Source organism: Brachyhypopomus gauderio, chromosome 6, assembly GCF_052324685.1.
Source record: "Brachyhypopomus gauderio isolate BG-103 chromosome 6, BGAUD_0.2, whole genome shotgun sequence".
Taxonomy (NCBI): Eukaryota; Metazoa; Chordata; class Actinopteri; order Gymnotiformes; family Hypopomidae; genus Brachyhypopomus; species Brachyhypopomus gauderio.
Genome location: NC_135216.1, coordinates 869,367 through 897,098, shown reverse-complemented (window position 1 = coordinate 897,098; position 27,732 = coordinate 869,367). Strand labels below are relative to the sequence as shown.

General features: G+C 42.2%; 1 protein-coding gene across 1 annotated transcript; it reads right to left on the bottom strand.

Moving 5' to 3' along the window:
- Positions 1–1,880: 1,880 nt before the first annotated feature.
- On the bottom strand, positions 1,881–23,095 carry LOC143516441 (guanylate-binding protein 3-like). The gene is made up of 11 exons (XM_077008018.1): positions 22,855–23,095; positions 20,227–20,405; positions 19,561–19,688; positions 11,734–11,843; positions 11,109–11,302; positions 10,350–10,592; positions 9,953–10,230; positions 9,545–9,757; positions 5,516–5,618; positions 5,120–5,313; positions 1,881–4,197 (listed from the first exon to the last, which is right to left on the bottom strand). The coding sequence occupies exons 2-11, from the start codon at positions 20,399–20,401 to the stop codon at positions 3,976–3,978; spliced, it is 1,860 nt and encodes a 619-aa protein (XP_076864133.1). The 5' UTR covers positions 20,402–20,405; positions 22,855–23,095; the 3' UTR covers positions 1,881–3,975.
- Between the last annotated feature and the right edge of the window lie 4,637 nt (positions 23,096–27,732).

The following is a 27,732-nucleotide window of genomic DNA, read 5'->3' as shown; positions in this document are numbered from 1 at the left end:
CCTCTCCTGGGTCGCGGGGACAGGAACCGGCGTGGACGACCTCTCCTGGGTCGCGGGGACAGGAACAGGCACGGACTGCCGGCGGGCACCGGGGACAGGAACAGGCACGGACTGCCTACGGGCAGCGGGGACAGGAACCTGAGGTGAGGAGATGCACTCGGGGGGCGTGTACGCCAAGCCGATGTCCTCGGGGGGCGTGTACGCCAAGCCGACGTCCTCGGGGGGCGTGTACGCCAAGCCGACGTCCTCGGGGGGCGGAGCCACCAAGCCGACGTCCTCGGGGGGCGTGTACGCCAAGCCGACGTCCTCGGGGGGCGGAGCCACCAAGCCGACGTCCTCGGGGGGCGTGTACGCCAAGCCGACGTCCTCGGGGGGCGGAGCCACCAAGCCGACGTCCTCGGGGGGCGGAGCCGCCATACTGACGTCCTCGGGGGGCGGGACCGCCATACTGACGTCATCGGGGGGCGGGACCGCCAAGCCGACGTGGCTCGTACTCCCCCCCAAAAAATACTTGGGGGTGTCGTGTGGAGTAGCCGGCGGGATCAGCGGGGTTAGGTCCTCCTCCTCAGGGTCCGGGTTGAGCCTGGAAGAACACACAGACACACAAGCCCCTCGGTGGCTCTCTCTGCGATGGCTCCGCCTCCTCTGAGGCGTCGGGAGCTCGCAGCAGCCATCGAGAGCCGACCGAGGGTTAAGCCACGGCTCGTCTGTGCGCTCGTTCCGTCTGCCCGCTGCTTGCACCACAGGTTGCTCACCCCTGTGGTGTTTGACAAGCAGGGCAGACTCCCAGCGCTCAATAGGAGTCTCGTCGCGAAAGCCAGCAGTGAGAGACTGTGCTTTCTTCGGTCTGCGACGAGACTTCCTTGTTCCCACAGCGCCAGGGGTATTCCTGTCTCCGGCTCGTTCGCGCTGTAACACATGAGAGTTAAACTGCACGGAAGCAGCCAACAACTCGTTACAGCGACTAAACTCACCGGAGTCTCGCTCTCTCGCTGTGTCCTCGTTTGATCCGTGATTATGTAACGTGGCACGAGCCACGGAGCGAGGAGACGGACACAATCGCTCAGATGAGCGAGATTTATTACGGGGAATACCATAAGCAGAGTCGAAAACACAGGCATGGGTCATAACAGGCAGGCAGTCCAGACATGAAATACGAACAGACATACTCGGACAGATAAACCAACACGACGGGGAAACACGGAACAGGCAGGAATACTTGCAGCGGAAACAATACTCACAAAGAACAGGATAGAACAAAGCACAAGACACGAAGTAGACAAAATCACGGATACTGGACTGGGGAAATACTGGGACTTTATACATAGAAACTAACTAGGGACAGGTGATGGCAATGACACTGGGGCGTGGCAACAAACAAGGAAACACAAAGACAAACGAGCAGGGCGGGACAAACAGGCAGGAAACACGGACATGAGGGAACCCAGAGTGACAGCTACGAGAGGGGGCGTTGCCCTACGTGACAGTAATAGCATTTTAATTTATACTTGATCCATGTAGACAGCTGCTCATTGTTTTATACACAATGTATGCTGCAGATGTCATGGCACCCAGTGTGAGGCCCACTGCCACACATACGTATACACACTCATACATTTATACACTGATTATTATTTATGTGCACCTGTCTTTTGTTTGCCTTTTGTTTCGCCCTCTATTTAAAATGAGGCATGTTGTGTCATGCACAGATTGTGCACAGCAGCAAAACATCTTGTAACCTATCTGCAGGTGATTGCCTCCCCTCCTTACTGTAACGTCTGGCTCCGCCCCCAATTTATCTGTTACGTTCCATGTGCCAGTGTTTTTCTGTGCTTATTTTTCCCCTCCCAGTAATTTGTAACCCTGCCCCTTTTTATTAGTCTCATGTGTTCCTAGTTAGTGTCTTATATTTAAACCCTGTGTTTTGTCCATTGTGTTGCTGGTTATTGAATGTATTGGTTTGTTGGTTTCTGAATGTCATACGTCAGTTACGAGTACTGAATTTTCTGGTTATTCTCTTTTGTTTGTAAATCATGCCTCAGCCCTGTTTGCATGTTGGTTGTTTGTCTGTCTCTGATTTCCCTCTAGATATAACCCTGGCTTGTTACCCCAACTCTGTCTATGAATTTGACCTTACTCTTCATAGACTCTTCATGACCTTGCTCTTCACTCCATGACACCCTGGGCGTTAAACCTACACCACATAATTCCTGATCACACACGTCTAAGCCTCCAAGGGTAACATGGTCATCCTCATTGTCTTTTTGTCCAGTTAGTACTTCTCTCTGCATTTCCCATTTGAGACAATCTGCTCTTCTTCCATATCTTTTGACAGTTTCTGTACCCAGTGGTGAGTGCTAGGATTACCCAGAGAGTACTATGGGTGAAGTACACCTAAAACTCTCCACCAAGCAGGTCGTGGGCGACCTTTGACCAGCCCCCTCTCCAGATGTGGTGCCCGCGGAGCGAGGGAGGAAACCCACAGGCCCTGTCACTTACACATGAAATGTGGATCAGAAAAGAAGTGAGATCCTCACCTAGCAACTTGGAGACCATGTGTAGGTGGCAATCAAATCTGGCTTGGTGGGGCCGACTAGCAAAGTGACTATTGCTACAGCATAGGAGAGCAACACATTTTTTTGTGAACAGCACTTAGACATCAAGCAGTTTATTGAAAATAACTGGCTATACATTATATCGTGCCACACTGGAATGAGACCAGAGCATACTTCCGCATCTTCACGAATTGACACACATCTATGATATTTTTCTGGCAAAGGCGTATATTTTTAGCTCTTATGTAAATGATTATATTAGAGAACCCATGTTTGCTTAAGATTTTAAGATTACCTGCAGTGTCAGGCTCCCTGGCCCCCAGAATACAACTAACTACAGAAAACAACTAACTACTGCCGCTGGTGTTCCTAAAGGCCTAGGTAATTTCACATGTCGCAGAATGGAGTCCCCTGTAACCAGAGCTACTTCAACAGGCTTCACAGCATGTGTCTCACGGAGTGGAGGGTTGGATTCAGGAATGGAAGAGGTGTGGTGCTCTCATGGGTGAGCCAACAACAGTTGGTTGACTACAGAGTTCATGTGTGTACCTCAGGTACCCTAAGGGGAAAAAGAGGGATGTGTATGTACGTGTGTGTCTGTGTCTGTCTGTGAGAGAGAGAGAGAGAGAGGTTACGTAAGTACTCATGACAGAATTTAGCATGTAAGTTCTTATTCATCTCTGGTGATCATCTCTGATCTAGTGATGTCAGTGCTACGCCTCGCTGGACCATCAGGTTGAGAATGTTCTGCTTCCCCACATCACACAAGGTGTCCTTGCTTAGATACCAGAGGAGTGCAGAATATCTACACGCTAGCCATAACTGTGAGTTAATACCTACTCTACACACAAGGGGTGTTCACAAACATAGCTTAACACAAGGGGTGTTCACAAACATAGCTTAACACAAGGGCAAGAGAGAAGACAGCGTGAAAGACACTGGAGGCCTTACATGCATACAGAGACCTTAAAGAAAATTTCCATTTAGCAAACATAAGAAACTGCAAACATGAGATCTTACAATGACCAACAGGCATAGACAGACCAAAACAGAAGCATGAAAATCACAACAAAGACACAAGAAGTCATTATCAGGGGAATCTCAACGCCAAAGTGTGGGCTATCATGACAGGCCAGCAGATCTTAGTAATCTGGAAGGAACAAAGGGGTAAAAAGGCTCTCCAGGTAGGCTGGAGTTAGGCCATTCAGGCATGAAACAAATGTAAACACTGAATTTAATTCTAAAAGACAAAAAGGATTTTGATAAAAGCCTCATCTGAAGAAGAAAAAAAGTGTCCACCACCTTACTAAGTGTAGAGTGCTTGGTATCATCATTGTTCATCTCACTTTACTTAATTCCTCATTTCTAAGTACTTATTCATTTACTGAGTAACAACCATTGCATTTGAGAAATTGTTTTTTCAGAACCAGCTGGAAAAAAAAGAGGCTATAGCGCCAAAAGCTTTGGGAATAATGCCAGGCAGAAACAGGGCTGCTGCAGTGCCGACGTTCTCCACCACTTTACTAAATGTAGAGCGCTTAGAATCATCATGGTTCCTCATCTCATTCTTTAGACCCTCAATTTGTCTGTTCATCTGATTGGCTTTATCCTGAAATCCTTGTTCCAACAATACCCGCTGCTCCTGTAACATAAACACAACATGTTAATTAGACTGGAGTTCAATTGAGTAAGATTTGGTAGATTGAGGTTCAAGTTCTTGTAGAGGTCTTGTTAACTTGTTAACAGATATGTAATGAAGTGGCAAGTCTTCACGAATGATTTGTAATACAAAGTGTTCACCTAATTTATATTCATCTAACATATATAGCGCCTTGAGCCAAGAACTCTTAACTCAAGAGTTAAAACTTGACTTAACTCAAAATGTTTCAAGACTAGATTCATGAAATTTGAGTGTAGGTAAAAAACATCTAACCAATAATCTGAATAGAGCTTTTCTATTTAATCCATTTTTTTATTTCATTAGGCCTACTCATATTAAATGGATCAGCTTCAGGTACAAACATTTTCAGTCAAACATAATCAAAGTGCTACATGCAATATAAAATGGACACTAGGATATCTTAAAACACATAGTGAAAAGTTGGTATGAACAGCCTGTATAGTTTGGGGGGAAAATGCTAGCCAGCTGGACTGATGCTAATACTTTTTGTAGTAAGTTCCATTAACAGAGTCCTTCAACCAGTCCATGTCATAACCAGAGAAGTCGTCCGACAAAGTACAAAAACCAGTGCAGGTTGTTATGACTAAACAGAACACGCGCTCACCAGTGATCACCACCAATACTGACTAAAACACAATCTTACATAGAGTTTGGCTTGCAGTACTAAACAGAACACGCGCTCACCAGTGATCACCACCAATACTGACTGAAACACAATCTTACATAGAGTTTGGCTTGCAGTACTAAACAGAACACGCGCTCACCAGTGATCACCACCAATACTGACTAAAACACAATCTTACATTGAGTTTGGCTTGCAGTACTAAACAGAACACGCGCTCACCAGTGATCACCACCAATACTGACTAAAACACAAACTTACATTGAGTTTGGCTTGCATTACTCGTTCGTTATCCTCTTGCGCTCTCTTGTGCTCTCTCTCCATGCGCTCCATCAGCTGATTCAGGTGCTGCTCGTATGTTCTCTGCTGGTCCTTCAACATCTGCTCTTTCAGCCCATTCTGCTTCTCTAAACCCTTCTGCCTCTGCTCCACAGCCTGCATCCGCAATCGCTCCACTGAGAAAGAGAAAAAACCCATCATGGCCATGACATACATGTATAAATAATCTGTCAGAAGAACAAAGCTAAACTGCCTATAGGACCAAAAGGCTTTTTGGCACTGGTGTGTGCATCCAAAAGAGTGTGTGTGTGTGTGTGTGTGTGTGTGTGTGTGTGTGTGTGTGTGTGTGTGTGTGTGTGTGTGTGTGTGTGTGTTCACCTTCTGTTTTCTGCTCTGCTTCAGTGAGGCGTTGATCAGCTGCTAGAATATTCTTTGCAAACTTTTCTTTTGCATTCAAATACTCAGTCAATACTTTCTCATTCTAAAAACCACACATCACACATGCACAAACATACAAAATTATTATTTTTTTACATTTTATTTTCACTGTGTTTTCTGTGTTTGGGTGAGTGACAAATAAAGGTTGGTATGATGTCCAAATCACAAATATGCTTTAAACATGTTAAAACAACATGTTAGATGTTTGTTTACATGTATAGTTTGCTTTTCTGTTGATGCCATAGCATTTTATATCACATTTCTACCATTTTTAACCAATTAAAGCATCACAGTCACATTAGGTTGTCAAATGGTGTAACCACAAAAGTAAGACAAGTATTAAATAATTCAGCCTTCTATAAGTTGTAAGTGTACTGATGAAAATAAGCACCCTTTTCTTCTTCTCTTCTCTCTGTACTGTATCTGATACTGCTTCCACTCTTCCCTCATCTACACCTGTGTTTCCCTGGGCAGATCTGTGACTGGATATTTGTGATCTTCCGTGTCTCTTTCTCTTTGATAGCTAAAGTACAGAAGATGACTGAAACTGTTAGTCTAATGTCCAGGGTCTTAATTCATCTTCCATTTTGACTTCAAACCTCTCAATAAAACTACCATTTTAGGAGGCCCACATCACAGATTTTACTTTCTCATGAAACACTAGCATGTGTATGTGAGGGTGTGTGTAGTGTATCTCATGAAACACTAGCATGTGTATGTGAGGGTGTATGTAGTGCATCTCATGAAACACCATCATGTGTATGTGAGGGTGTATGTAGTGTATCTCATGAAACACCATCATGTGTATGTGAGGGTGTATGTAGTGTATCTCATGAAACACTAGCATGTATTAGTGAGGGTGTGTGTAGTGTATCTCATGAAACACTAGCATGTGTATGTGAGGGTGTGTGTAGTGTATCTCATGAAACACTAGCATGTGTATGTGAGGGTGTGTGTAGTGTATCTCATAAAACACTAGCATGTGTATGTGAGGGTGTATGTAGTGTATCTCATGAAACACTAGCATGTGTATGTGAGGGTGTATGTAGTGTATCTCATGAAACACTAGCATGTGTATGTGAGGGTGTATGTAGTGTATCTCATGAAACACTAGCATGTGTATGTGAGGGTGTGTGTAGTGTATCTCGTGAAACACTAGCATGTGTATGTGAGGGTGTATGTAGTGTATCTCATGAAACACTAGCATGTGTATGTGAGGGTGTATGTAGTGTATCTCATGAAACACTAGCATGTGTATGTGAGGGTGTATGTAGTGTATCTCATGAAACACTAGCATGTGTATGTGAGGGTGTGTGTAGTGTATCTCATGAAACACTAGCATGTGTATGTGAGGGTGTATGTGGTGTATATTTGTCTTATTTTAACAAGGTAATTTGCCCTTGCAGCAGGATCCACATTAACATGCGTTCTGTGGCGAGACACTTTTTCTTTATTTGTAAGAGGAATCTATTAGAAAGGTTTCCACCTACATACATCTTGTTTATGTGCACTATCCTATAAAAATGTGAAATTAAAAACAGATTTCATTTAGAGATTTTATATTTTTTTAGATTACATTTCAACCTGCACATTATGGTATATTTGTGACGTGCGGGCAGGGCGAAGGACGAGACACGGGAATCTTTGCTTTGCGAAGCAGACGTCACTTTCCTCTTCCTCCTCGGTGTACGAGACGGAGGGTAATCCTTGTACTCCTCCTCCCCCTCGTCGTCATCGGGGTAATCTTCCCCGCCTTTCCCTACGGTGGTAGAGGGACCTACGGGCAGAGGGAGGTAATCCTCTTCCTCCGACTCCTCCTCCTCTTCTTCACCGTAGTCGACGGTGGTATCGTCGATCACCGACGGAGGGTAGTCCTCCTCCCCTTCTCCACCGTAGTCGATGGTGGAGGCGTCGCCTATAGACGGGGGGTAGTCCTCTACCTCGTCCTCCTGCTCCTCCTCCTCAGAGTCCTCCTCCCCGAATTCCTCCTCCGGGGTTGACGCGGTAGCGCCGATCGTGCAGACGCCCACCCTCGGCGGCGAGAGGGCGCGGGAAGGAGACGAGTGGAGATGTCTCCAAATCCTCACCGCGCCCTCGTGGAACATCTCCGCCATCTCAGGGTCCGTGCACTCATGAGCCGCAGACAGCTGGGAAGCGCACACAGGGTCCCTCTCCAGCTGTTCCTGCGTGGGCGTAACCTCCTGAAGCGGGGAGGAGCCCTCCTCTCGACCGGGGGGGTCTTCCTCCAGCTCGAGGACGCCCACCCACAGGGGCGATAGCTCCCGAGAAGGAGAGGGGTGTCGCTCCTCCCATACCCGCGCAGCTGTCTGGCGGTATTCCTCTGCTAGCTCGGGTATGGAGGTCTCCCGAGCCGCGCACAGCAGGTAGGCACACTCGGGGTCCTGCATCAGCTGTGCCAGAGTCGGCGGGGCTTTGTGGCGTGGAGGAGAGGAAGAAGAGCGGTGATGCCGCTTGCAGGGTTTCTTCCCCTTCTTCAGCTTCGGCTTGTAGCCTGGCATTCTTTTTGTGTCTCGGACGGCTCGTCGTTCTGTAACGCGTGGGCAGGGCGAAGGATGAGACACGGGAATCCTTGCTTTGCGAAGCAGACGTCTCTTTAATAACAAAGATTGCGCAATCTCGCACAGAGAACACAACACAGACACTGGTAACGTGTAGACTCTAGACAACGACGAGCACAGGACACTGCGCGAACGCACATTAAATAGACAAACCACATTAGCCCCACGTGATTACGAGACGATTCACAGGTGAGACAGATTATCACACGACATAACCATAACCACGGAGATCCACTGACGCAGATGATGCACGTGGACAACGTTAACACACGCCCAAAAGGGAGGGGCCAGGGTCCTCAACGTGACAATATTATAATTTTAATAATAACAATAACTAATAATAATAATAATGAACTATACTATAAAAGTAGAAATATGGTCCATAAATGTATCAAATTTGTCTCATAAAGGAAATGGTGCAATGGTGTAACCCAGTTACTCCACAGGACATTTCAAATTGAAACCAAATTTTGCATGCATTATTGTGGACGACTATATAAACACTTGACCTTGGTTTGAATATTTCAAACTATTTTTCATATTAACTTATTTTATGATGGTTTATATACAGTATATTAGTATTTACAGAGAGTTACTAATCTTGACTTGTGGCGGTTGGAGTCTTCAGAGGTTACACCAGTTGACATACCAGATGTTTGATTTGGCAGACATGATTCCCCCTGTTAATGGAAATATTCAGAACTACCATGTTTCTCTATTATTATCTGATATTAAAAGAATACTTGTTTAAGGTTATGCCAGTGTATTTCAGAGGCTGTTTAGAATGTCACATTTTTTCAACAACTTGGTGTCATGGTGGGACATCCCAGACGCCACCAGAGGGCGCGCACACACACTCCTTCCCTCTCACACACGCCCACTCTGACTCTGCGCACGCCCTCTCACTCCCGGACACTCCCTCAATCCCAATCACGCGAGTATTAGCACCTGGCTCTAATTGGACTCGGGCTCTTTAAATCCCCACAGGTTGCGCTGTCCAGTGCTGCGCATACAGCCTGCACTCCTCGCCTCGCTACGTGGGACAGCCTGCTCTGCACCGGACCTGCCATACACCTGTGGCTGCGTTACTTACCTGCGTTACCTTGAATATACTGTTGTGTTTGATCTGATTTTTGATTTTTATGGTTACACCATTTAGACAATTTTGCCCTTTTCTTCCCAATATTATCTCAGAACATAATAAAATCAGGCATGCCAAGATAGGGGCACAAAGAAAAAGATATTTCAAAGTAAATTATAGCTTTATTTTAAAATGATCACTTTTTTAAAAAGTTATTCAAACTACAGAGACAGAAAAAAATGAGCGGCACGTCTACCACCCTTTTGCATTATTGTAAGCAAACAAAAGAAAATTGTATGTGTGACATACCATGAGCTGCCCGTCTGTGTATGATCTGTACTCCTGTGTAAGGCGCTTGACTGTGCTACGGTACTCTTGATATCCGCCAGGCCGCATGAAGGAGCCCTCACTTAGAGCCTCTTCCAAAGGAGCAAAAACTCTTGTCAGCTTTGACTTACACACACGAATACACTCCTCTTGATTTTGATGACACAGTCCCTCATATTCACTCTGGATCTGCCCCTTGTGGATGTGAGACATATGATATGAGGGAGACAGAGAAAGAGTGAGACATAGTGTGTGTATGTGGTATAAAAACAGAGTGATATATCGGTTACAAAATATTACCTATGGATAAAGTAAAAAATCTACAGTTCAAATATCATATATTGTTCTTTCAAATCTGCGTGAAATGTGTGAGGTGTGTTTGTGAGGTACCATGAGGTCCATTTGTGCTTTTTGCTCAGCATCATTGAATGAAGTACTGATGAAGACCTCAATAGCCTTCCTCTCCGCTTGTTGGTGGAGATCTGAGAGCTCAGCTGGGTCCATAGGAAGAGACAGTGAAATAAACATTTGGTTGATGTAGACCTGCACGGCCTGTTCTACTGCCTTTCCATTTTGAATCTGAGCCAGAGTCTTCACTGCGTTTTCCAGACAGGGAACGCGACCACGGCGAATTGCCTCCACGTAGACCTCTGCCAAACTGCCCAATACTGGAAAAGCACATGACTCAGTCAGTCTGTTCACTCATTCATTTATTCACTCATTCATGTAAAACTAGTAAGGTGTGATTTTTAAAGACAGTGACAGGCTTTAATTGGTTGTGACTGACCAGTGCCAGTGAGAGTGCGTCCTCCTGTGACAGTTTTAGGCTTGGCATTGCTGAACACATAACTACAGAACTCCTGAGCCTGCTTGAGAAATCTTGGGTCGAGATCCTCCTCCTTCACATCCTCAATCTTTCTTAGGTTCTCATCGCTGGTTGGCCGGGGAAATACAAAACACTTCCGCTCTGCAAAATAGTTCCTCAGACAGCGCCTAGGCAAGTTGAACCGCTCAATTTTATCAGAATTTCCTAGAAATAATGAAAACAGGAACAAGACTTAAATTGTTTCTCATTCTCTCTCATTAATGTGTGTACATGAGAGTATTGATGTATAGTACCTCTCATACCTTTTTCAGCAAGTTCAAATCCTTCACTGTTCCTTGACCAATACGTCTTATGCTACATTTCAGATACGAATGAGTCATGCTAACTCTGATTCTGAATGTTTTAAGTTACTTAGTAAAAATCTAAAGTCTCAAATTGTATATTTATACTGATGATTTAAATCATCTTGGCTGAGGGGACTTTAATCATTATTTAAACTCAATGTTTTAAAAATGTAAGGTTAAGTAAAGACTAAACATCCAAATGCATATGTTCGTGTGATATTTCAGTGACAGATCTGCTAGGTATTGTGTAATGTACACCATTTCATACTTAATTTTTTGTATACCACTTTCAACATTTTGTTTGTTGTACACCCTCAGTTCTGTATTTGTATAGACCTCACCTGTGTTATACTCAGTAGCACCTGTCTTTACTTACCATGTCTGAGCACCAATGCACTCTCCAGGTATTGGTCAGCTGTAATGGGTTGGTTGTCTTTCTCCAGTATCAGTGTGAAGTCTCGCACGGTCCAGATAAAGGATGGGAACACACGCATGAACTCAGCAGATTCATCCTCATCTCTGCTCATGTGTGCTTTCACCCTGATGTTCTCAGTCAGCTCTGACACATAACTGCAGGAAACACTGTTCAAGAGAACAACTGTGCGTGTGTGCATTACACATATGAGGGTGTGTATGTGTTGTCATGTATCATGGTTCCCCACTGTCTAGTCGCTATAGTTACCTGTTTCAATATGTTCTTGTTTTTCTGTATTTCCTAGTATTTTATTCCTAGTCTCCTCTCCTAATTAGTTTCAGCTGTTCCTGGTTTCCTGGTCATTAGCCCGTGGTTTCCTTTCCTTGTGGTTGGTCATTGTGTAATTGTACATTTGTATTCAGTCTTATTTGAAATTGTGAGCGTTCTTGGTCTAGCCTGTTTTTACTGGTTTTGTTTCTGTTACAGACTAACTTGACCCAATGACCACATTTGCATACCTGTCTCTACTCATCCAGCTACTCCGTTTTACATCGTGGTACAGTATATGAGGTTTTTTGAAGGATACTGTAGTTTCTCAAGTGCCATGTTGTCGATTACTCCTAAGCTGTTGTACACCAGAGTACTGCTGAGCAGAACGGCCAGGCAGAAGATCCAGGTGTCGTGCTTTTCATCGCCCTAAAAAGGTAATGAACACCACATTCCCATTCATTTGGTGCACTATGTATCTACACAATCATTTTAATGGTCAGAATATACTGTATATTTATGTGATCTTAGCAGAAACTCTACAATAAGATTTCCATAATAAGTGCAATAAGTGGCTCCATAATTACTAATGTTGTTACTGTAATTTGTTTTTTTTTTTTTTCTTTTTTTTTTTTACAATACCTTGCATCAATGTACTGATGTAACGGGGGTGTCTTGCCCCGCTTTGTGGGGATAGTAGCAACAATCTTACCTTGTACGACTGGAGAGCAGAAGAATCTGGGTCCCCACCCTCCAGTACAATTAGCCTCAGTGCTTATGTGTTTAAGTATGGGTAGCCTGCCCTGTTCTATGCTATGGCTCCTAACTTCTCCAATGAATTAACGTAAAGTGAGCCTCTGTCTGAAATGGTGAGGTGGGCTTCGGTAGACCCTGACACGGTAGCGGCCCAAAGGATTGGTGTTAACCACACTGTGAATGGCTACAAATTTGTTAACCCTTTCCACCTCCCTAGATCAGGACAGGACAGGTGAAACGCCCCCACTCCAAGGTAGGTATATCAGTAACACCACAAACACCCTGGTGTATACACAATATAACTTAAACAGTTACTATACTTAAACAACTATAATTTGAGCAATTATTAGCACAATTTATTCTTTTAAAGCATAAATCAATCTGGGTGTTCCTCTGAAATGAAATAAAATAAAAATAAACTAACAATGACAACAGTAAAATATAGCCACAAGCGACGATTATGGGGTCCAAGCCAGTGTTAATTTCGATGACGAATAATTTTTGTCATAGTTTTCATCAACAAACCTTTTTTTCATGACGAAAACGAGACGATAACTAAATAAAAATTAATTAATGGATATTTTTATCAAAGAATAAAAACGAAACGAAAATATTGGCCAGCGATGACATCCAATCAGACCTGATATAGTTTTGTGAAAGGTAAGGATAAGTTAAGAAGAGATCAAACCATAACTACTTTAGCGTACACGGAGAGGCGGGACAAACCGGGTAACCGTCCAATCAGTACTAATGTCTTCACATCGCACAGAACCCGGGAAGACCATACTAGACCGTGAACTGTAGACTGTGGTCACTCATGAAATTCAACTCGAAGTTAACTCGACAATGTCAGCATGGAGAAAGATATGAGGCAATATATGGACACATTTTTCCTTTGACTTTGAGAAAAACAAGACGATGGAATGATGATGTTGAGGAAAAATACGACAAATGAAACGACATCTGCAGGCAATGGCATTGCTGTTTTCACGGCACCCAGTTTTATATAAAATGTAAGATGTATTGTTCATAACAAACTCCATGTTTTTTCAGGTAGAGCGGGCCTACTGGTCTTCAATGTTTTATTATTGTTATGCTCACTGACTATAAGCTCGGGTTGTTTGGAAATCTGTTTTTGTATATATTGCACAGGTGTCAATTCCAGGTTCAGAAAGTAAAAGTCCTCACCAGGATTTTGCTCAGGCTTCCTGGATTGCGTTGATTCCACTAATTTCCCTGGATTGCACTGATTAGAAAATCTAGCAAGCTTGAGCAAAATTCTGGTGAGGACTTTTACTTTCTGAACCTGGAATTGACACCTCTGTTGCACATACAAACAATAATATTCTGTAACTGGTTAATAATTGTTTCATTTTGTGCATGTGTATATAATGACTATTACACCATTTATATTTTAGTCAACGATAATATTTCTTAATAATTAGTCAACTAAATTCTAATGATAATTAGTTGACTAAAACTCCAATGACTAAATTATGACTAAAACTAAATTACATTTTAGTCAAAAGACTAAAACTAAATCAAAATTAACACTGGTCCAAGATGAAGTTGGCAAGATTTGGGCACATATCATATTTCATATTTGGGTATATGAAATGTAGCCTATATGAAGGTATATGAAGCACGTTCGTGAAAGAAGTACCTGCTCAAAAAACAGAAGCTAAATGTCAGCATTATAAACTTATGGTGGAGTACTGCCCAACGTGGGATTCAAACCACCTTTGTCCACGTGCATTGTAGACTTCAGCATTGTAGGTGGGAGCACCTTGCTCAACACGTTGAGCTAATGGAGATGACCCGATTACAGGCTCAACTCTAGTTCTTTTGAGGAAAAGATTTACCTTTGATCAGCATGCATGTTCAGCATGGAAAATGAAAATATTCACAGTACAGCCATTTGTGGACGGATTTGGCTCAAACTTGGCACATATCACTTCAATGGTCTTATGAATGTGTCTGTCAATGTTCATAACAATTAGACATAATATTGTGGAGTTATTGAAATGTGCAAATCATGTGTAATTGTGTAAACTACTTCTTACTCACCTGTACAGTATACCCATACACACATTACCAGCCTCCGACCACCACGTACAGTACCTATATCTCTCGTATTTATTGTCCTGTATCTTATCGTCCTATCTCACTGTAAATACCTGTTCATTGTCTGTGCTCATTATATGTCGTTACATGTCATACATGTTTGCTCCCACCAAGAAAAATTCCTGTATGTGTAACATACCTGGCGAATAAAGAGATTCATTCATTCATTCATTCATGTGTCATGATGGTACCATTGTGATGCATATAAAAAATATTAAATTGCGGAAATCTTAGAATTTGTTCTATAAGTTTTGCATGTCTCATTCTGCTGAGTATTATAAGGTGTGATTTGAGGTGATGGAGTGAAAATCCTAGGACCAGTATGAAAAGTGTGAATTATACGTATTTGATAATACACAAAAATCCGTACATTTTTGCAAGGCACTTGCAATTACAAAGTTCAGACTCTTCTGAGTCCCTGGAAAATAATAATAATGCATTTTATTTTATGGCGCCTTTCTAGCACCCAAGGACACCGTACAATAAAAGACAATCATGAAATTAGACAAAGGAAATAAACATTAAAGATAAAACTAAATAAAATAAAACATTTAATGTGGATACTACATATGTATGTGAAAATTATCGAAAAATTAAGGGGCAGAGCTTAAGTGCCTTTGGCCCATTGTGTACAGGGGGGGTAGGTGAAGATTTTGTGTATGACATACGATGTAGGAGAAAAGCAAGTAAATGCTTTTGTGTGCGCTGTAGCGCCACCTATGGGCGGATCGGGCTGGCGTCTTGCGCCTGAGTAGTGGGAGGGACTACTACCTATATGTGAAAGGAGAAATTTGTAGGTGTTACGGTTTGGTCTGCACAACGCGTTTTAAGGCAGAAAAAATAAATAATAAAAAAAATCGGAACAAATACAGTAGGTCTCCAGCACCTTCGGTGCTTGGACCCCTAAATATAGCAGCAAGCGATGATTGGCGGGTTCACACATGAATAGGCATTTTGGCCTGAATAGGCAAAAAGGACCCAAAAGGTCCATTAGACCCAAAAGTAAAAAGAAGCTGTTTCAGTGGAAAAAATGCATAAATAAATCAATGTGCAAAAAAAGATTCAATTGAGGCACTAAAGGCCTAAAAGGATCAAAAAATTGTATTGGCAAAATGATTTAGATCATAAAACTAAATCACATGCTGAGATTAGCTTTGTGTGTGTTTGTGTAGCGTTTCATGTAAACAACACTTTACAGTCAGTTCCAGTATTTTGCCAGTAGATGGAGCCCAAGTACTACCATATTATATTATAGTGACAAAAAAGACATTTTAGTGAATTAAAAGGTTCATTTCTAGTCAGGCAGTGCACTTTTTGTCATGAGGTGTAATTTCAAAGTTATTGACCTCATTGATCTGAATCATACAAGACCCTTTATTTGTCTGTACTCTGCATAACTCTGCACGAGTTTTTATTATTTCTTACGTTTGTGGGTATTGTAGCGCCCCCGACAGGCCAATTTGAACCAATCTTTGTAAACCTCACAAGGACCTCAGTTTATAAAAGCCTTTCAAATTGAGAGTTGATCACTTATATGGTTTATGAGTTATAGAAATATAGGTCATATATGGAATGGCCAGAAGGATATAATGGGAAAATGGACCAATCTGAGAAATAAAAATTCAACATGTTTTTAATCAATATTTACCTACGGAATCTACAGATTAAGCTCATACCAATTTTTCCATAATTGGATCAAATTCCTAGGACTAGTTCAAAACGTGCTATTTTGTAATAGGACTTCTAATTGCCAAGTTGTCAGATGTACTGCCAGAAATCAAAATAATCAAGTTGCATATTCCTATGAGTTATGCATGATTTTTACAAATAGCGCCCCCTTGTGGCCAAATGTTTTGATACTGCACAGCATGACAGAGTCCTGAGATATGCATAGTGGTAAGGTATTATTGGCCAATGTTAAGTCTGTCAAATGGCCAAAACCAATTTTCTGGCTCATGTTCCTTGAGTGATGATGATGTAGCGACTACTACTCCTCGCAGCGAATTCCCTAACAGACAGGCACTTGGCCACTCAGGGAGTTTTAGCCCTTTAAGTGACACCGGGAGAGCGGCGCCTGTGCGCGCCAGGGGAGGGGGAGAAAACAGTGCTGTGTTTTGAGTTGCGTGGAAAATAAAGTTTCCCTCTTCGGGATTTTCTGGATTAAGCAGTTTCTGCCTTGTTTCCCGAACCCACTTCAATGTCATCATTGTGTGTCTTGATACCACTTGACCCCCTGATGGTGAATGAAAACATTTTGGCTTGATGTGATATCAAGTTTCATGAGGATTGGTCAAAGCATTGCTGAGATATAGCTGCTGTGGTAAATTAGGCCCCGCCTCAGAGCTATCGATTGACGTGTGACAACCAGACTGCAAATGTCACAATTTTGTCCATAATTATTGATAATGAGATTCTTCTGAGTAGTTTGATACCAAGACTGTGGTACTATGATACCATGAAAAACCAAGGAGTAGTAGGCAAAAGTAGGTTTTGGATATTATGCAAATGAGCCTGGAGCTAAATGTGGGCGGAGCTAAATGTTTCTATATTATTAATCCTATTTAAATACTTCAAAGCAGTGGCAGCTGGTGCAAAAAAAATTGAGGGGGGCGTAAACTAATTAAAAACAAATAAAGCAGTCTTATTGCCCTTTATTTATTTGAACATGAATTTTGTGCCCTAGCGTTCTTTAAGTGAACGCTATGTGAAAGGATTTTTTTTGTAAAGATAAAACTGAATTTTCTCTCATTTTGTAAGAGCTGCTGCTCCAGCCTGCTGATATTCAACGTGAACTGAGTTACGTTGGAGGTTCGCGCGAGGTCGGCGGAGTCGTGTTCTATGGTCACTCGCGAAAGTATAAACCTAGCTTTATCGAACCGCAGCTGACACTACCAACAAGAGTGGGTGTGTCTGGGGTAGGGTTGCAGCGGTAACCGGTTTCACGGTATACCACGGTATTAAAATGCATGGTTATCATATCGTGTGCGTTTGCTTATTACCGGTAAAAAGCAAGCCAGTGGAGAAACTGACCCGCGCATGCGCAACTCCGCTCCGGTTCAGCTACTCAGCACACAGCGGTGAGAATGGCAGAAAGTGCATCAGACTTAACAAATTTTTTAACAAAAAAAAAGCTAAACTAAAATCAGCGGCGAAAATGACGCAATCACGGTGGCTCCGCCCGTGCGCGAGGGTCTCGTGCGCTGTCGATTCGCGAGGTCGTGCACCTCTCGAATTTTGTAACTTTGCGCGCGCTGCGCCTCAGCGCAATGAACAAAGTCATGTTTGCAGGGTTCATACACCTTTATAAGGTGGAATTAAAGTACTTGTACGTAACTTTAAAGGTCCGTTTCAATATTTCCCAGCACCTTAAACTTAATTAAGTTAAATATTTATACATATACTCGAAATAATTCGCTTTTTTAATCACATTATTTAATGGTTGTTTATTTCCAAAACGCCCAATCTTAACGTCTTCACGTTCTCTCATGTTTCGTCCTGGAATTACAAGAGGCTCGTATTTGTTAACGTAATACAAAAGAACTGTGCGGAGTCGCGCACTACGGTCACTAGTGAAAGTATAAACCTAGCTTTTTAAGGTCCTTGCTTTCACTGGATGTGAAAGACGCCATTAATTTACATGCGTTCATTTTCAAATTCTAACGTGCCTGTTTTTGATATGTAAAACCAGACTCGGTGTGAAAGCCTTAAAATAGAAATCTCTATTGTGAGGATCATGTCAGAAATAAATCCTCTCTTTCTGCAGTATCTGGTTATATTCTAACTTGGCAGTACAACGGACGTTTACAACAGTTGTTGATCAGACACTGACCCAGGCTGAGTTTATCAGATATTAAATAATTTAAACTTAAATAATTGTACTGAAATCCATGATTTAGGTTTCTAGGTATTTATATAAACATGTGTACAGCTTATTTTTTTAAAGGACACATTTTGTATACAATAGTTCCAGGTTTCTACAATAAATAGTTAATTGAACAAAAATAACTTGTTGTAATTTCTTTAAGGGTCAGTGTATCTTTTAATAATATACAAACTAACTGTGATACCGTGATAACCGTGATACCGCGGTATTTTCTGAGACGGTTATCATACCGTGAAAATCTCATACCGTTGCAACCCTAGTCTGGGGCGCAGAGAGCTGCGCCCCATTGAAAATCTGAAACCAACCAATTAAACTGCAACCTCACATCACGTGCTTGGCAAAAGTTTATGCCTCTCCATGCACTCTCATTAGACCGACGACCCGCACACAGGAAGTGTGCTCAATGTAAGCAATTAAATACAATTATGTGTTTACTCTTTAATAAATTCAAACATGGCTATTAGACACACAGTGTGACTAAATAATTTCCTCACTATCGCAGTTTATAATGAACTCATTTTAATATTGGAACAATATTAAGGGTGCGGCGCCCCAGCGCCCCATATTGGCCAGCCACCACTGCTTCAAAGGAATGCATAGAAAGTGGAATTTTATTTCTATGACTTACGGTGTGGGAGATATGTGCCAAAAAGTAACATAGTGTGCCATAGGGCCACTATCAGGCCAATGGGGGTCCCTGTACTTGAGTGTGGTCCTTGGAAGATAATGAACCTTTTTGCCAAGGTTGGTGTTTCTAGGCATTACGGTGTAGGCTGCACAATGCGTTTTATATCAAAAAATGGGAAAAAGAATAAGAAGCAAGAAATGTGCGCACACGGACAAACAGGAAAGAGTACAAAAAAAACAACAAACCAGTCTTCCTCTACTGCAACACTGAGTGTCACATGCACGTTACAGAAATACCTCACGAGCTCTTTGTGCTAGACGTTCCGTGCACAACAGCTAAGTTTTCTCGAGCAAAGTCCCGACTCAATACGCACTACAGCCCGGTTTAAAAAGCCCTCAGACTTGCTCGTCTCACTCTCTAAGCTGATGCTCACAAGAACGGACTTTCTCTTATTCAAAAGCACCCAACAACTGTTTTGTTTTCTCTGTATAGGGCTGGGCGAGCGTACACGTTCACTGCTCTCTCGGAGTGTTCACTTTAGATTTCCTTGACCTGCCCTCAAAGCAATACTGGGACCTCCTATTGGTCTTCAGACAATACTTTAACCCTTGTATGGCCCGCTACATTTGTGTACTCCACACTGACAAATCTATCACAACTAGCAAACCAAAAATATATGAATTAGAAAAAAGAGCTAACAATGTTTATAGATATTGCTGCCACAGAGGACACAGCTATGAAAATGCCGTGCTCACCTTGTCCACGTCCCCCAGTCCTTCAGTGTCCAGCAACACCAGGGTGTGATCTGATATAGTGGGGTGTGGTACACACCACATCCAGATGCCTTTCGTTTTGGACTCAATGGTGTTGCCCAGAGCAAATCCTGTAACAAACATGGAAAATTATTTGGAATCAAATCACATTTTGTAGAGATGTATGAGAAATGTGCTGTCATCACATTTATTCCAAACATTTTATGGTTTGGCTATGAATAGTTTATGATTAAACTTGAAATTTGAAAATTTGGTTATGATTGGCTCTTCAAGGGCTGGAGTGTTCAAAGGGTCAAACTTAGTTATTTAGTTACATTTAGTTGGACATTAGTTACTTGAACATTAGTTAAGTGACTCTGAAGGGATGTTTGAATTGCCAGTAGACGAGATAATGAGAATGTGGGAGAGAACAGTAAACCTGAGTTGATAGTTTTTTGCTGCTAAAAAGACACGGGTCATTTTTGTTCTTTACTAGTCAGAGAAGTTTTTTTCTTTTTCCATTTTTCTTCATTATTTGGCTTAATTTTCTTATGATGGGGTTTGGAGACAAGGGGGCTTTCTCAATTTGAGGGCCCTACACAGCATGCATAGTGAACATATAGGGTGCATCTGAGTAAAATGTTTTTTTTTCAGAAAGCATGTTCTTACCTGTTTGCTTTCGTGCCAATCGGTTCATGAGGTAAGACTTTCCTGTGCGGTAGAGCCCCACTACAGACACCACCACCACAGGCTGAGTTATCTTCTCCAGAATTGCTTTAGCTTCTTTCAGAACACACAGTTGTTCCTCAGAATCACTGCCGATCAGACAGAGTGGCTCCTTCATGACTCTAATGGTTTGATCAACACAACATAATGCAATTCAACAAAGCTGATTTATTTCAGAACAACAGTCACGGACAGGTTACACACAGGGCAAAAGAAAACACAAAGAACTACATAATTTCTTAGGTGAAAAACACAAACTCAGTGTACAAATATAGCTGCAAGCAGTGATTCTGGGTTCAAGCACGTACATGGGACCAAGGGGCCATATAGGAAATGAGGAGTAAGTTTGAGCAAATGATTTACATTTGATCAGAATGCATGAGTTGATTTTCTAACGCCAGTTAACAGATCAGTAAGGCACTAAAGATCCAAAATACCAACATAAAGTGTAATGGCAATATCATTAAACCTTTCAGATCGTGCAGTCAGCAGTGACGATCTTCAACTGTCTTTCTCCTTACTTAAGCTTGTTCAAAGTAGGTGTGTGTGTGTGTGTGTGTGTGTGTGGTTTTTTTTTTTTTGTTTGTTTTGTTTTTAACTGACTTACTTGCGGGAGCCTCCTTTAGTATCATGTAGATTAGGCTCAGGTATTTTTTCCCAGTGCAAGAGCTTGCTGGATTGTATGGGGTCTTGGACTCATAATTAAGCAAGCGTAAAGTTTTAACTGATTTGTTTTTTATAAACTGACAGTGACGTACACGACTGAAATTGCTCAATAAAAAAACAGCTTTTTCTAAACCCGTGTTTGGGTTCTCATTGGGTACGGAGCTCCCCTTTGCTCCAGGTTTAAACCAAGAGGTGGCGTAGTCTGGCCTATCGTGTATATAACAGGTGTCAAACTCAAGGCCCGTGGGCCAAATGTGGCCCGACGCGTCATTTTATGTGGCATGCGAGACCTTAAAAAACCAAATACGTGCAGTGACCAAAAACTACATTTCCCAAAATGTGATATCTTTGATGTTATTTTTCTTTATTCACTTGGATATTTTGATCATTGATTGATGTGGTAATGTGGGTTTCATAACCTAACAAATGAAAAGGATTTGTGTTATAATAACATTTTAATTACATTTGTTGTATATGTAATATTTGTAACTTGAATAAGTTATAAATTCTGAGTTATTTAACACTAAGAAGTACACTTAGGGCGTACTCACACTAGGGTCTGTGATCCGGGCCCGGGCACGGTTCCCTGCCGAAGCACGGTTTGTTTGACTAGTGTGATCGCTCCGAACCGTGCCCGGGCCTGGCCCAGTTAACCGTGCCCAGGCCCGCTTGAAGAGGTGGGCCAGGACAAGATTCACTTGGACTCGGGCACGGTTCGCTTCTAGTGTGAGCGCCCGGGCCCGCTTGGTGCCTCGTGTGATTGGTTCATTTTGCCGGACCTCAAACATGACGTCAGTGAGTTAAAGTCATGGCGGCAAATGACAAATGATGGATAAATCTGTGCTTGCACTAGTGTTGCCACCTGTCCCGGTTTTCCCTGGACTGTCCCGGTTTTCACGTGCCTGTCCCGGTTTTCCCGGGCTGTCCTGGTTTGTCCCGGTTTTTCTTCTTTTTAATATTCGGTACTGGCAAAAAAACTAGATCAGTTCAAACCACTATTCAGACTGTTTCTGCACACTTTAAATCTGTTTTTTTCCCTCGCTGTGTCCATTTTAAACCCCTCCGGTAACGTTTTACGTTTTGTCAGACCTAGGTGGCAACCCTAGCTTGCACCGTGTTTCTGCACTCCCAAAACGACTCCAAAAATACAATAAAAAGAGAATTGGGAACTCCATAGTTTTGTGCGAGCGTGCTTTTATTCCAAATAAAGTGGCGTTGTGATGACGTAAGCGTGCTCGGACCGGCTTGATGAAGCCAGTTTATATACATTATAAGTTACATATGGCCCACTGTGGGCAACGATTATGCTGATGTGGCCCGCGCTGAAAATGAGTTTGACACCCCTGTATATGATGGAAGCGCCACACCCAACACGACTGAACACTTGGTAGAAAAGGACTGACATGGATGAATAAGGAGCTGCGAAGTAACCAACTTCTGTGACGTCTGACACGGTGCACAAAAACCTCTGCCTACTCTGATTACATTACTACAATTTCCAATGAAAAACACCGCGTCCGAAACGTGCTTTTAACTGTGTTTCTCTGAAATGTTGCTTTGGATATGTTCTATTAAATAGACTACAGTCAATATACAACTTCAACAGCAAGTTTTTAATGTGATCGTATAACAAGGTAATATTTCTATTAGGTTTACGAGAGATGACAACGTTAACTTTACGTCCCAAACCGCATATCAAATTAGCCCACAATGTCGCAAGGAAGTACTAACATTTGCTTTCATTGGCTTTCAGCCTGCCTGCTGTTTTTTAAAGCATCAATGCATATATATATATATAATATATATAAATTATTATTGAATACTGACCCAACAAAACCTGTCTAATTACATCAGTAGACAGCGAAACGAAGTAATTGTAAAAAAAAAAAAAAAAAAAAAACGTACCGTATAGGTCGAAGTTGCTCTCAATTCGCTACAGGAACAGTTAAATGGTGCACACAGCGAGCCCACGCTGCTCTTGTAGAAACCACCCAGCACTCTTCACCGTTACTTCAAGTAATGCGGAGGCTTTCCGAGAAAATGGGCAAACTCTTCGCACGCAACAATAGAGCCTACGTACACTTTCTCTTTTAATTTCATTTCCCACAGCATGCATGCATCTGTTCTGTCCAGGGCTGGACCGGGACAAAAAATCAGTCCTAGCATTTTTGGTTTAGACCGGCCCCTCATAGTTTGCGGAGCACAACAGACTTGTAATTTATGTATGTGGGGTACGACGTGGAAAATAAATTACTTTTTATCCAAGTCATTGGATTTTGCCACCTAGGTCTGACAAAAAACAAGGACACTCTGTCATACGCCATACGCGAACGTAAATTGTTGACGGGGGGTGGCGAACGTAATTTGTTGTTTGGCGGTGTGGCGAACGTAAGTTGTTGACGGGGGGTGGCGAACGAAAATTGTTTGTTGACGTGGGGGGTGGCGAACGTAAAATGTTACCGGGGGGTGTAAAATGGACACAGCGAGAAAAAAAGACGGATTTTAAGTGTGCAGTCTAAATAGTCGTTTGAACTAACCTAGTGAAAACCGGGACATTAAATATAATTTTTTTTTTGCCGGGACCGAATATTAAAAAGAAGGAAAACCGGGACAAACCGGGACAGCGACGGGAAAACCGGGACAGTCCCGGGAAAACCGGGACAGGTGGCAACACTGATTGGATTCAATCTGATAAATCAAATGGCTAAGAAAGTTAATTAGCTGCAATGTATTCAGTCAGCTTGCTTTAGGATGACAAAATCCAGTATGTGGCGATTATCTGTCTCTCTAAAATAAGTGAAATGCAAGATTCATGTCAGTGACACGTGTCTAGAAACCTGTACAATAAACAGATGTTTGGCTGTCTGAGAAATATTAATTCAAGAAGGTTGAAATCTCTTTTTCTGATTATTTAAATGCAAGTATATTTATTATAAAATCAAAAGGCAAATCAAAATATAACATTAAGTTTTTATATGTACCTTATGTTAATTTCAGGGGCACTTCTGAAAAATTATTGTTTCCAATTTTGTTTTTATAGATTACTAATGCAATGTTTCCAATAGCTAAATATCAATATTCCATGAATCTCTGTTGATCTAATAACAGAGCAGGTTGTCAACATTTAATCTTAATTACATATTACAGTTACAGGCCAGCAAAAGGATTTGGCTTTAATATATATACTACTGTATGAAAAGTATTTGAAAATTGCCTCGTGTTTAAGTAAATGGACTTAAGTTGACGTTCTCAGTGTACAAATACAATGTGCCCCATTAAAAGGTTAGAGCAGGTGTAATACAATTTAGATTACAATTTCATCCTGCTATTATAATAATTGTTAGAATAAAGATTGTTTTATTGTATATTAATCTGTCAAGGTTCACATTCATTTTGTTGAGACATTGATCTGTCTATGTAGAATTCAATTTAGATATATATTTTTTAGAAATATAGTTTTCAAGTACTAATGAGCACTAATTACCAGTGTGTATGAAAGGTGGTTGTGTTTGTAGACCCTTTGCCCTTCAGACGTTACTCCTCGCCTTTAGAGGGCGCTGTGGGACTGTGAGAGAACGTTTGGGAGGCAGAGAATGGGAAGAAGTGTGCGCGTGCGTGTGTGTGTGTGTGTGTGCGTGTGTGTGTATGAGTGTGTGTGCGCGTGTGTCATTGGAGCTGGAAGCGGAACACTCAGAATAAAAACACTAAATAGTTTTGCTCATGTCCTGTTTACTCACCAACCCTACAGTGTAGTTCAAAGGATACGATACAATGCAGAGTGACACACGTGCTTTCAGGTTGGAGCGGGCTGCTCCATTTTTAGCTTTGTAGGCAAGCATGATGGTTTAATCTAACGCAGGTGACCACAGGAAAACAGTGATAGGAAAACTACAGTGGAGTAATGAGGGTGAAGATTGCACTTGAGTTGTGGAGCTAACACAACTGAGTTAACTTTTCAGTGTCAAACACTCTGAACCTTTCTTGATATTGTCTAAGGTTTGAGAAACTGTCGGAAACGTGCAGAGCAGACCAACAACGTGTCTGACAACCTATTAAATAGGAACGTCAGCCATGTCTTTTATTGTCTTTGTTTTGCTAAACAGAATTGCTGAAATTTTATGGAGTCAAATTAGGGTCTTTAATGGTGACGAAAAAAAAACAATATCGCAAATATAAGATTAGCATTTTGCATTTTACGTTCCTAATTTGTTTCTGCAATACTTTCCCTCTTTTGCGTTTCTTTCTTTTCTTTGCGTTTCACATTTTATGTTGCTACTTTTTTTTTGCAATACTTTCTCCCTTTTGCGTTTCTTTCTTTTGTTTGCGCGTCACTGCTTTTCTTTGCGTCTCGCATTTTACGTTCATAATTTTTTTTTGCGCTTCTCTCTTTTCTTTGCTCCGGTTTTGCCCTCTGTGTGGGGGCGGGGAAAGAGGCGTGGCCAAGAGCGAAAGGCGTGCTGTGAACGTTCAGCGTCATCAGTTGAACCATCACACAGCACGGAAATTTGGTTACTGGTATCATGGCAGACGGTCGCCCAGCTGGACCACAGGTATATGCGTGCAGACATAGACATCAGGTGCTAAAGCACCACCAACTCTGCCCTTTATCAACGAAAGTGCCCTTTTAAAACTTCGTTTAAAATATATATTATTATTAACATTTTACTGAGGTCGGTTTGAAATGATCTTTTGAAAACCTGAGCGATTAAAAAAAATGCCCTGATATGCGCCACCACCTCACACACACCCGACCTCTCTCTTCCTTTAACACCAGATGCCTGCTGCAGCAGTTCAGTTCAGCGAGTGGAAGGAAGCTGAACTGACGCTGAACGTTCACAGCACGCCTTTCGCTCTTGGCCACGCCTCTTTCCCCGCCCCCACACAGAGGGTAAAACCGGAGCAAAGAAAAGAGAGAAGCGCAAAAAAAAATTATGAACGTAAAATGCGAGACGCAAAGAAAAGCAGTGACGCGCAAACAAAAGAAAGAAACGCAAAAGGGAGAAAGTATTGCAAAACAAAAGCAGCAACATAAAATGTGAAACGCAAAGAAAAGAAAGAAACGCAAAAGAGGGAAAGTATTGCAGAAACAAATTAGGAACGTAAAATGCAAAATGCTAATCTTATATTTGCGATATTATTATTTTTTCGTCACCATTAAAGACCCTAATTTGACTCCATAAAATTTCAGCTGTACTGGTCCATGTTAATATTGTCTGGGCTAGAAAGTGGGCTAATGCATGTAAATTTAGAAGGCATAGTCTAGTTTTTTTGGAACTTGTTCAATTTTACTCTGGGAAGCAGAGGAAAGGAACCAGGCATACAAGTCACTGTTACAAATGGAGGGGGAAGTTAAGAAAGAACTTCAAACTCTCCAGCGATACACCGGCACCGACGGAGTCAACAACTCCCCCTGACTGCAGCGACCCAGGCTCCTTCCAACCCCCACCACCACCACTTCTCAAGACTTCAACACCACCGCATCCAGTGGAAGTCAGACTAACGACATCACACATCATGGAGACCCCAACACCACTGCTTCTTCTTGAAACTTCGACACAGTGGGCCAGCCCAGAAGCAGCGCACAGCAGAGCACAGACTGTGCAAGCTACAGCGCAGGCTACAAGCCAAGACTGGACACTCCCCTCTCATGGGCAGCCTCCACCGCCGTGCCACCCAGACTGGATGACTGACCCAACAACAACACCTGGACGCGTGACATGTCCAGAGACAGAGGCAGCGGGACAAAGCAGACCAACACTGGTCTACACAACATGGGCCTTAACAGAGTTACAAAAGGTAACACAAAAAGTCAGGCACCTGGCAATGGCTCAGATGATGGCAAGTCATGAAGCAGTGAGTGGAGATAATCGCACAGGCTGGAAACCACATGGAAAGAAGAACGGAGGAAAAAGTCGTGCAAGGGAAGGAAGCCGAAAGGACGATGACAATGACGGATGTTTTATTTGTAGGGGAGAAGATATTTGGCACGAGAATGTCCATGAAAAAGGATGAATGTGATGAATCCACAGCAAAGCAAGCGAGACCAGGATTACGATGTTAGGAGGGATCGGCTGGTGATGGGCTGGAGGGGTCAGGTAGGACAGAAAAGATGTTCTATGCTTGGCAATGAAGAAATGCTTTCACTAACACCTGTTACTGCTGTGGAAGAAAAATGTTAAAGTAATTGAGCAGGCTACTGAATTTTACTAGTTAAATGTGGTTGACAATGTGAAGACAATTATGCTGGTTATCAGACCAATGCTGTTGTTATTGATGCTTACTGTAATAATAAGGGAAATGAATTTGAATTTTCTTTCTTTTTTTGTATTCTGGTGCAGACCACTCTGTTATTAAAGTATCTTGAGTGTAGTGAGTCACCAAATGTGAGTGGCAGGTATCTCCAGTCTACAACGGTTCTCCACACCCCTCATCTGTTCATTATAGGAAATGGGGACTAAATTGAAGCTTTCATATTGCTGGTATTAAATGCATGACTGATAAGTTTGCGAGTCTTCAGATTAAAGTTGGACTGGATGGTCTGAAAGTTCGGTTATCTGATTCGGTACAAGCTATGCAGCTGTCATGAGACCCGCTCTTTCATGCATATGGTTGGCAGCTGAGCACCTGTCCCACAGGAGATATTAAGGCAGAACTGATTATTCTTGCGTAATGTCTTACTAACCCCACGGGTACCGATGACTTCATGGACCCGTGCATGCTACACCACATAGCACACATACATGAGGGAGGGCCAGATATGGCATATGAGCAAAATGGTTTAGA

What these genes read in the sequence shown, in the direction of transcription:
- LOC143516441 (XM_077008018.1), bottom strand. Translation starts at nt 20,401, where the DNA reads ATGAAGGAGCCACTCTGTCTGATCGGCAGTGATTCTGAGGAACAACTG. An exon ending in ATTGGCACGAAAGCAAACAG is followed by an intron (nt 19,689 to 20,226) that starts GTAAGAACATGC and finishes TGTTTGTTACAG; the next exon opens with GATTTGCTCTGGGCAACACC. An exon ending in ACACAGACGGGCAGCTCATG is followed by an intron (nt 5,619 to 9,544) that starts GTATGTCACACA and finishes TGTGGTTTTTAG; the next exon opens with AATGAGAAAGTATTGACTGA.